Source organism: Oncorhynchus masou, unplaced genomic scaffold, assembly GCF_036934945.1.
Source record: "Oncorhynchus masou masou isolate Uvic2021 unplaced genomic scaffold, UVic_Omas_1.1 unplaced_scaffold_3373, whole genome shotgun sequence".
Lineage (NCBI taxonomy): Eukaryota > Metazoa > Chordata > Actinopteri > Salmoniformes > Salmonidae > Oncorhynchus > Oncorhynchus masou.
Genome location: NW_027009786.1, coordinates 1 through 10,943, shown reverse-complemented (window position 1 = coordinate 10,943; position 10,943 = coordinate 1). Strand labels below are relative to the sequence as shown.

Here is a 10,943-nt window from a genome sequence, read left to right as displayed (position 1 = left end):
GACTGGTGGATCAGGTGACTGGTGGATCAGGTGACTGGTGGATCAGGTGACTGGTGGATCAGGTGACTGTTTCCCAAGTGGTTGGTGGATCAGGTGACTGGTGGATCAGGTGACTGGTGGATCAGGTGACTGGTTCCCAAGTGGTTGGTGGATCAGGTGACTGGTGGATCAGGTGACTGGTTCCCAAGTGGTTGGTGGATCAGGTGGTTGGTGATCAGGTGGTTGGTGGATCAGGTGGTTGGTGGATCAGGTGACTGGTGGATCAGGTGGTTGGTGGATCAGGTGGTTGGTGGATCTGGTGACTGGTGGATCAGGTGGTTGGTGGATCAGGTGGTTGGTGATCAGGTGGTTGGTGATCAGGTGGTTGGTGGATCAGGTGGTTGGTGGATCAGGTGATTGGTGCCGAATCCCCACTCGGCTGTATTCATCAGTGCCAAACATTTTGCAACGGAAATCATAAAACAACTGTTTCTTATTGGACCGGTCCAGGTAGTCTCTCCCGGGCAGTTTATTTGCGTTTGGTGCCTAATGAACACACCCCTGCGGTCCTCCGTCCGTGTCTACGGGAGTGGTGACACCGTCTGTGTTACCTCCTCTCCTCCCTCACCCAATGAGGTAACTGTGTGTTTCTGAAAATAATCCCCTTGTTAGTAAATCCACCAATCATCTTCCCTCGTCCCTACGCATGTTTCCCGCCCCTTCCTGTTGCAGAAGGAATTGAGTCGCTGACACAGGAAGTCCAGACAGGAAGTACACACACCTGCTGGCAGGGGACATTGTGAGGGTGTGTGGTAGTGAGGGCGTGTGGTAGTGAGGGCGTATTGACTTGCGTGGTAGTGAGGGCGAGCAGTGGCTTCACTACTAGTCAGTTGTCCACCTTCACAGGACCTGAGTCAGGGTTAGATGGTTCCTCCGTGCTGGGCTCTACAATGGGGTCAACAGGCTCTACAATGGGGTCAACAGGCTCTACCCTGGGGTCAACAGGCTCTGCAATGGGGTCAACAGGCTCTGCCCTGGGGTCAACAGGCTCTGCCCTGGGGTCAACAGGCTCTGCCCTGGGGTCAACAGGCTCTACCCTGGGGTCAACAGGCTCTACTCTGGGGTCAACAGGCTCTGCCCTGGGGTCAACAGGCTCTACTCTGGGGTCAACAGGCTCTGCCCTGGGGTCAACAGGCTCTACCCTGGGGTCAACAGGCTCTGCCCTGGGGTCAACAGGCTCTGCCCTGGGGTCAACAGGCTCTGCCCTGGGGTCAACAGGCTCTGCCCTGGGGTCAACAGGCTCTACCCTGGGGTCAACAGGCTCTACTCTGGGGTCAACAGGCTCTGCCCTGGGGTCAACAGGCTCTACAATGGGGTCAACAGGCTCTGCCCTGGGGTCAACAGGCTCTACTCTGGGGTCAACAGGCTCTGCCCTGGGGTCAACAGGCTCTGACGGGGCCCACACTCCTCTCACACCACTGTCCTCCTCTTCTCCATTCACTATCTTCTCCCACTGGCCAAGGTTCTCCCTGTGGAAAAACAATCATTCACAATCATTCTAGGATCTTCCTACTGGAAGACAGTGAGTGTAGTCTATGTAATACATGGTGTGTGTGTAGTCTGTGGTGTGTAGTCTATGTAATACATGGTGTGTGTGTAGTCTGTGGTGTGTAGTCTATGTAATATATGGTGTGTGTAGTCTATGGTGTCTAGTCTATGTAATATATGGGGTGTGTAGTCTATGTAATATATGGGGTGTGTAGTCTATGGTGTCTAGTCTATGTAATATATGGGGTGTGTCGTCGATATAATATATGGTGTGTGTAGTCTATGGTGTCTAGTCTATGTAATATATGGTGTGTGTAGTCTATGGTGTCTAGTCTATGTAATATATGGGGTGTGTAGTCTATGTAATATATGGGGTGTGTAGTCTATGGTGTCTAGTCTATATAATATATGGTGTGTGTAGTCTATTTAATATATGGGGTGTGTAGTCTATGTAATATATGGTGTGTAGTCTATGTAATATATGGGGTGTGTAGTCTATGTAATATATGGGGTGTGTAGTCTATGTAATATATGGTGTGTGTAGTCTATGTAATATATGGGGTGTGTAGTCTATGTAATATATGGTGTGTAGTCTATGTAATATGTGGTGTGTAGTCTATGTAATATATGGGGTGTGTAGTCTATGTAATATATGGTGTGTAGTCTATGTAATATATGGGGTGTGTAGTCTATGTAATATATGGTGTGTGTAGTCTATGTAATATATGGTGTGTGTATTGTATGTAATATATGGTGTGTAGTCTATGTAATATATGGTGTGTAGTCTATGTAATATATGGTGTGTAGTCTATGTAATATATGGGGTGTGTAGTCTATGTAATATATGGTGTATGTAGTCTATGTAATATATGGTGTGTGTATTGTATGTAATATATGGTGTGTAGTCTATGTAATATATGGTGTGTAGTCTATGTAATACATGGTGTGTGTGTAGTCTGTGGTGTGTAGTCTATGTAATATATGGTGTGTGTAGTCTATGGTGTCTAGTCTATGTAATATATGGGGTGTGTAGTCTATGTAATATATGGGGTGTGTAGTCTATGGTGTCTAGTCTATGTAATATATGGGGTGTGTCGTCGATATAATATATGGTGTGTGTAGTCTATGGTGTCTAGTCTATGTAATATATGGTGTGTGTAGTCTATGGTGTCTAGTCTATGTAATATATGGGGTGTGTAGTCTATGTAATATATGGGGTGTGTAGTCTATGGTGTCTAGTCTATATAATATATGGTGTGTGTAGTCTATTTAATATATGGGGTGTGTAGTCTATGTAATATATGGTGTGTAGTCTATGTAATATATGGGGTGTGTAGTCTATGTAATATATGGGGTGTGTAGTCTATGTAATATATGGTGTGTGTAGTCTATGTAATATATGGGGTGTGTAGTCTATGTAATATATGGTGTGTAGTCTATGTAATATGTGGTGTGTAGTCTATGTAATATATGGGGTGTGTAGTCTATGTAATATATGGTGTGTAGTCTATGTAATATATGGGGTGTGTAGTCTATGTAATATATGGTGTGTGTAGTCTATGTAATATATGGTGTGTGTATTGTATGTAATATATGGTGTGTAGTCTATGTAATATATGGTGTGTAGTCTATGTAATATATGGTGTGTAGTCTATGTAATATATGGGGTGTGTAGTCTATGTAATATATGGTGTATGTAGTCTATGTAATATATGGTGTGTGTATTGTATGTAATATATGGTGTGTAGTCTATGTAATATATGGTGTGTAGTCTATGTAATATATGGTGTGTAGTCTATGTAATATATGGTGTGTGTAGTCTATGTAATATATGGTGTGTAGTCTATGTAATATATGGTGTGTGTAGTCTATGTAATATATGGTGTGTGTAGTCTATGTAATATATGGGGTGTGTAGTCTATGTAATATATGGGGTGTGTAGTCTAGTTAATATATGGTGTGTAGTCTATGTAATATATGGGGTGTGTAGTCTGTGTAATATATGGTGTGTGTAGTCTATGTAATATATGGGGTGTGTAGTCTATGTAATATATGGTGTGTAGTCTATGTAATATATGGTGTGTGTATTGTATGTTACTCACTTGCAGGCTTGTAGAAGAGGGCCAGAAGGGGGGAAGAGCTCAGATAAGGTCGTATAACATGGGAGTGCAACAGCATTGTAGAACCCCACCTACAGAAACAGACAAGGAGAATGCATGTGGTTGGATAAGAACAACAATGTCTTCCGACAATGACCTAAAAAAAAGTCCACAGATCTGATGGGACTGGATGGGAAAGCAAAATGATGTAAACTAAGTGGAGTGGAGCTGTTGTTTCTACCTACACCTGTCTCAGGTCAGTAAAGGGGCGGGAACAAGGGGCACATCCTGCCAGAATGAGACGCAGCCTAGGTAATGTTCTTAGTGTGTGTGCGTGTGTGTGTGCGTGTGCGTGTGTGTGTGTGTGTGTGTGTGTGTGTTGTTCTTACCTGCCCCTGAGGAACCTCTTCCTTCTTATCTCTGTCCATCATAGGGATGGGCTGTATACCTATCTTCTTCATCTCATCCCCCTGTAGAGGAGGAGGAGGAGGAGGAGGAGGAGGAGGAGGAGGAGGAGGAGGAGGAGAGGAGAGGAGGAGGAGAGGAGGAGGAAGAGGAGGAGAGGAGGAGGAGAGGGAGGAGGAGGAGAGGAGGAGGAGTGCAGGAGAGGAGGAGGAGGAGGAGAAGGAGGAAGAGGAGGAGGAGAAGAAGGGGAGGAGGAGGAGGAGGAGGAGATGAGAGGGAGGAGGAGGAGAGGAGGAGGGAGGAGGGAGGAGGAAGAGAGGAAGGGGAGGAGAGGGAGGAGGGGAGGAGGAGAGGAGGAGGAGAGGAGAGGAGGGAGAGGAGGAGAGAGGGAGGAGGGAGGAGGAGTAGGAGGGAGGGAGAGGAGGAGAGGAGGAGGAGGAGAAGAGGAGGAGGGAGGAGGAGGGAGGGAGGAGGAGAGGAGGGAGGAGAGGAGGGAGGAGGGGAGGAGGAGGAGGAGGAGGAGAGGGAGGAGGAGGGAGGAGGAGGAGGAGAGGAGGGAGGATAAGAGGAGGGGAGGAGGAGGAGGAGAGAAGGAGGAGAGGAGGAGGAGGGAGAGGAGGGAGGAGGGGAGGAGGAGGAGGAGAGGAGGGGAGAGGAGGAGGAGGAGAAGGGGAGGAGAGGAGGAGAGGAGAGGAGGAGGAGGAGAGGAGGAGGAGGAGGAGGAGAAGGGAGGAGGAAGAGAGGAGGAGGAGAGGAGGAGGACGAGGAGAGGAGGAGGAGGAGGGAGAGAGGAGGAGGAGGAGAGGAGGAGGAGGAGAGGAGGAGAGGAGGAGGAGAGGAGAGGAGGAGAGGAGAGGAGGAGGAGGATTCATAATCCATTCATAATCCATTCATAATTCATTCATAATCCATTCATAATCCATTCATAATTCATTCATAATCCATTCATAATTCATTCATAATCCATTCATAATTCATTCATAATTCATTCATAATCCATTCATAATTCATTCATAATCCATTCATAATCCATTCATAATTCATTCATAATCCATTCATAATTCATTCATAATACATTCATAATTCATTCATAATCCATTCATTCATAATCCATTCATAATCCATTCATTCATAATCCATTCATAATTCATTCATAATCCATTCATTCATAATCCATTCATTCATAATCCATTCATAATCCATTCATTCATAACCCATTCATTCATAATCCATTCATAATCCATTCATAATCCATTCATTTATAATTCATTCATAATTCATTCGTTATTAATGAATTGATGAACTCTTTACAACAGTAGTATTGTAGTACACTCTTAGAAAAGAAGGCGCTACCTAGAACTACAAAGGGTTCTTCAATTGTCCCCATAGGATAACCCTCTGAAAATAATATTTTTTTTTGTTCCAAGTGGAACACCTCCGCTATTACAATGTTCTACGTGAAACCCTTTCACCATCAAAGTGTTCTACTTGGAACCTAAAACGGTTCTCTTTTGCGGACAAACAAAGAACCCTGTTGGTGGTTGAGTGTAGTGAGTTATACTACTGTACCTCAGCCCAGAACTCAGCGTAGATATCATTGGCTGTGAGTCGCGTGATTGGCCACAGCTTGGTAACGGAACACAGGTCACATGCTGTCATCATCAGACCAATCACGCGGTCCCTGGGGAAAGAGAAGTATTTGTTTTGATTTATTTATGATTTATTTATATATACAGTGCATTCAGAATGTATTCAGTCCCCTTGATTTGTCCCACATTCTGTTACGTTACAGCCTTATTCTAAAATGGCTTAAATAAATAAAAATCCCTCATCAAGCTACACACGACATCTAAGCACACAGCCAAGACAACGCAGGAGTGGCTTTGGGAAAAGTCTCTGAATGTCCTTGAGTGACCCAGCCAGAGCCCGGACTTGAACCTGATTGAAAATCTTTGGAGAGACGTGAAAATAGCTGTGCAGCGACGCTCCCATCCAACCTGGCAGAGCTTGAGAGGATCTGCAGAGAAGAGAGAACCTCCCCAAATACAGGTGTGCCAAGCTTGTAGCGTCATACCCAAGAAGACTCAAAGCTGGATTCGCTGCCAAAGGTACTTCAACAAAGTACTGACTAAAGGGTCTGAATACTTATGTAAATGTAATATTTCATTCATTTATTTTTCATACGTTTGCAAAAATGTCTAAAAAACTGTTTTTGCTTTGTTTTTATGGGGTATTGAGATGTCATTATGGGGTATTGTGATGTCATTATGGGGTATTGTGATGTTATTACGGGGTATTGTGATGTCATTATGGGGTATTGTGATGTCATTATGGGGTATTGTGATGTCATTATGGTGTATTGTGTGTAGATTGATGAGGAAAAAAAGCTATTTAATTTTAGGCTGTAATGTAACAAAATGTGGAAAAAGTCAAGGGGTCTGAATACTTTCCTATAATGCACTGTATTTCCAGATGCATGAGAATGAGTGTAGTTGTCCCCTGACTCGATTAGTCTTTTCTAACTGTTGACCCAAACCACCGTGACGCTGACCAAAACCACAGTGATGCTGACCAAAACCACCGTGATGCTGACCCAAACCATCATGATGCTGACCCAAACCACAGTGATGCTGATCCAACACACAGTGATGCTGACCCAAACCATCATGATGCTGACCAAAACCACTGTGATGCTGACCTAAAACACAGTGATGCTGACCCAAAACACAGTGATGCTGACCCAAAACACAGTGATGCTGACCCAAAACCACAGTGATGCTGACCCAAACCACCGTGATGCTGACCTAAAACACAGTGATGCTGACCCAAAACACAGTGATGCTGACCCAAAACCACAGTGATGCTGACCCAAACCACCGTGATGCTGACCTAAAACACAGTGATGCTGACCCAAAACCACAGTGATGCTGACCCAAACCACCGTGATGCTGACCTAAAACACAGTGATGCTGACCCAAAACACTGTGTGATAAAATAGTTTTTTTTTCTCTCTTTACGTTGACCTGTTCAGCACGGATCCAGTAACTATAGTGGATGTGTAACCATGGCAGCTCAGTAAGCTTGGTCTGATTTGGCTTGGTTCAGTTCAGCTATTTAGTGTGAAAGCTCTTATTTAACCTGTGACATGTGCCGGTGGTTGTTGCGGTCCAGTGTGTGTGTGTGTGTTTGTGTGTGTGTGTGTGTGTCTGTGTGTGTGTGTGACCACTAACCTGTGTTGGTGGTTGTTGCGGTCCAGTGTGTGTGTGTGTGCGTGTGTGTGTGTGTGACCACTGTCCTGTGTTGGTGGTTGTCCAGTGTGTGTGTGTGTGTATGTGTGTGCGTGTGTGTGCGTGTGTGTGTGTGTGACCTCTGACCTGTGTTGGTGGTTGTCCAGGTCCAGAGCTCCAGTGCTCAGTAGCTCAGCTAGCTGTTTGCGGTTGCCGAAGTAGAGCGCCAGATCTGTAGCGATGATGGCCTTGTGGATGACCTCTAACACCTGCTCGTACTCACTGGAAGTCAGGTTGGAGAAAATATTGTGCCCTTCCAGCTATGGGAAACAAAGAGATCAATAAAAAGCAAAAGCTCTGCTCATGAGGCGTTCGGCTCAGCTAGGCTTAGGAGGGATAGCCAGAGGGTACGACCTGAGGCGGAGAAGTAGTTCGTTTAACGTTGGGGTAGCTAGGAATACTTCTCAAGGCCTTTAACGTTGGGGTAGCTAGGAATACTTCTCAAGGCCTTTAATGTTGGGGGTAGTTAGGAATACTTCTCAAGGCCTTTAATGTTGGGGGTAGCTAGGAATACTTCTCAAGGCCTTTAACGTTGGGGTAGCTAGGAATACTTCTCAAGGCCTTTAATGTTGGGGGTAGTTAGGAATACTTCTCAAGGCCTTTAATGTTGGGGGTAGTTAGGAATACTTCTCAAGGCCTTTAACGTTGGGGTAGTTAGGAATACTTCAGGGACTTTAACGTTGGGGTAGCTAGGAATACTTCTCAAGGTCTTTAACGTTGGGGTAGCTAGGAATACTTCTCAAGGCCTTTAACGTTGGGGTAGCTAGGAATACTTCTCAAGGCCTTTAATGTTGGGGGTAGTTAGGAATTACTTCTCAAGGCCTTTAACGTTGGGGTAGCTAGGAATACTTCTCAAGGCCTTTAATGTTGGGGGTAGCTAGGAATACTTCTCAAGGCCTTTAACGTTGGGGTAGCTAGGAATACTTCTCAAGGCCTTTAATGTTGGGGGTAGTTAGGAATACTTCTCAAGGCCTTTAATGTTGGGGGTAGCTAGGAATACTTCTCAAGGCCTTTAACGTTGGGGTAGCTAGGAATACTTCTCAAGGTCTTTAACGTTGGGGTAGCTAGGAATACTTCTCAAGGCCTTTAACGTTGGGGTAGCTAGGAATACTTCTCAAGGCCTTTAATGTTGGGGGTAGTTAGGAATTACTTCTCAAGGCCTTTAACGTTGGGGTAGCTAGGAATACTTCTCAAGGCCTTTAACGTTGGGGGTAGTTAGGAATTACTTCTCAAGGCCTTTAATGTTGGGGGTAGTTAGGAATACTTCTCAAGGCCTTTAACGTTGGGGTAGCTAGGAATACTTCTCAAGGCCTTTAACGTTGGGGTAGCTAGGAATACTTCTCAAGGCCTTTAATGTTGGGGGTAGTTAGGTACTTCTCAAGGCCTTAATGTTGGGGGTAATAGAATACTTCTCAAGGCCTTTAACGTTGGGGTAGCTAGGAATACTTCTCAAGGCCTTTAATGTTGGGGGTAGCTAGGAATACTTCTCAAGGCCTTTAACGTTGGGGGTAGTTAGAATACTTCTCAAGGCCTTTAACTTGGGGGTAGTTGGAATACTTCTCAAGGCCTTTAACGTTGTAGTTAGGAATTACTTCTCAAGGCCTTTAATGTTGGGGGTAGTTAGGAATACTTCTCAAGGCCTTTAACGTTGGGGTAGCTAGGAATACTTCTCAAGGCCTTTAACGTTGGGGGTAGTTAGGAATACTTCTCAAGGCCTTTAACGTTGGGGTAGTTAGGAATACTTCAGGGACTTTAACGTTGGGGTAGCTAGGAATACTTCAGGGACTTTAACGTTGGGGTAGCTAGGAATACTTCAGGGACTTTAACGTTGGGGTAGTTAGGAATACTTCAGGGACTTTAACATTGGGGTAGCTAGGAATACTTCTCAAGGTCTTTAACGTTGGGGTAGCTAGGAATACTTCTCAAGGCCTTTAACGTTGGGGTAGCTAGGAATACTTCTCAAGGCCTTTAACGTTGGGGTAGTTAGGAATTGGGGTACTTCTCAAGGCCTTTAATGTTGGGGGTAGTTAGGAATACTTCTCAAGGCCTTTAATGTTGGGGTAGCTAGGAATACTTCTCAAGGCCTTTAACGTTGGGGTAGCTAGGAATACTTCTCAAGGCCTTTAATGTTGGGGGTAGTTAGGAATTACTTCTCAAGGCCTTTAATGTTGGGGGTAGCTAGGAATACTTCTCAAGGCCTTTAATGTTGGGGTAGTTAGGAATACTTCTCAAGGCCCTTAACGTTGGGGGTAGCTAGAATACTTCTCAAGGCCTTTAATGTTGGGGGTAGTTAGGAATTACTTCTCAAGGCCTTTAACGTTTGGGGTAGCTTAGGAATACTTCTCAAGGCCTTTAACGTTGGGGGTAGCTAGAATACTTCTCAAGGCCTTTAACGTTGGGGGTAGCTAGAATACTTCTCAAGGCCTTTAACGTTGGGGGTAGTTAGGAATACTTCTCAAGGCCTTTAACGTTGGGGTAGCTAGGAATACTTCTCAAGGCCTTTAACGTTGGGGTAGTTAGGAATACTTCTCAAGGCCTTTAATGTTGGGGGTAGCTAGGAATACTTCTCAAGGCCTTTAACGTTGGGGTAGCTAGGAATACTTCTCAAGGCCTTTAATGTTGGGGTAGTTAGGAATACTTCTCAAGGCCTTTAACGTTGGGGTAGCTAGGGGAATACTTCGGACTTTAACGTTGTTGGGGGTAGTAGGAATTACTTCAAGGCCTTTAATGTTGGGGGTAGTTAGGAATACTTCTCAAGGCCTTTAACGTTGGGGTAGCTAGGAATACTTCTCAAGGCCTTTAACGTTGGGGTAGCTAGGAATACTTCTCAAGGCCTTTAACTTTAAAGTTAGGAATACTTCTCAAGGCCTTTAATGTTGGGGGTAGCTAGAATGTTGGGGGACTTCTCAAGGCCTTTAACGTTGGGTAGCTAGGGAATACTTATCAAGGCCTTTAACGTTGGGGGTAGTTAGGAATACTTCTCAAGGCCTTTAATGTTGGGGTAGTTAGGAATACTAGGGAATACTTCTCAGGGACTTTAACGTTGGGGTAGCTAGGAATACCAGGGACTTTAACGTTGGGGTAGTTAGGAATACTTCAGGGACTTTAACGTTGGGGTAGCTAGAATACTTCTCAAGGCCTTTAACGTTGGGGTAGCTTAGGAATACTTCTCAAGGCCTTTAACGTTGGGGTAGCTAGGGAATACTTTCAAGGCCTTTAATGTTGGGGGTAGTTAGGAATTACTTCAGGGACTTTAACGTTGGGGGTAGTTAGGAATACTTCTCAAGGCCTTAACGTTGGGGGTAGTTAGGAATTACTTCTCAAGGCCTTTAATGTTGGGGGTAGTTAGGAATACTTCAAGGCCTTTAACGTTGGGGTAGCTAGGGAATACTTCTCAAGGCCTTTAACTTCAAGGCCTTTAATGTTGGGGTAGTTAGGAATTACTTCTTTTAATGTTGGGGAATAGGAATACAAGGCCTTTAACGTTGGGGTAGTTAGGAATACTTCAAGGCCTTTAACGTTGGGGTAGCTAGGAATACTCTAAGGCCTTTAACGTTGGGGTAGCTAGGAATACTTCAGGGACTTTAACGTTGGGGTAGTTAGGAATACTTCAGGGACCTTAACG

The 10,943-nt window shown here is 44.8% G+C and overlaps 1 protein-coding gene across 1 annotated transcript; it reads right to left on the bottom strand.

The window, feature by feature from the left end:
* Positions 1–865: 865 nt before the first annotated feature.
* On the bottom strand, positions 866–1,476 carry LOC135534417 (uncharacterized). Its single transcript, XM_064961418.1, has 2 exons — positions 1,454–1,476; positions 866–1,412 (listed from the first exon to the last, which is right to left on the bottom strand). Exons 1-2 carry the CDS (start codon positions 1,474–1,476, stop codon positions 866–868), a joined length of 570 nt encoding a protein of 189 aa, XP_064817490.1.
* Positions 1,477–10,943: the final 9,467 nt, after the last annotated feature.

Excerpts from the sequence above, each read along its gene's own strand:
- LOC135534417 (XM_064961418.1), bottom strand. The coding sequence starts at position 1,476 with ATGGAGAAGAGGAGGACAGTGGT. Across the intron at positions 1,413-1,453 it reads GAGAAGAGGAGGACAGTGGT|GGCAGAGCCTGTTGACCCCA; the intron begins GTGAGAGGAGTG and ends TGTTGACCCCAG.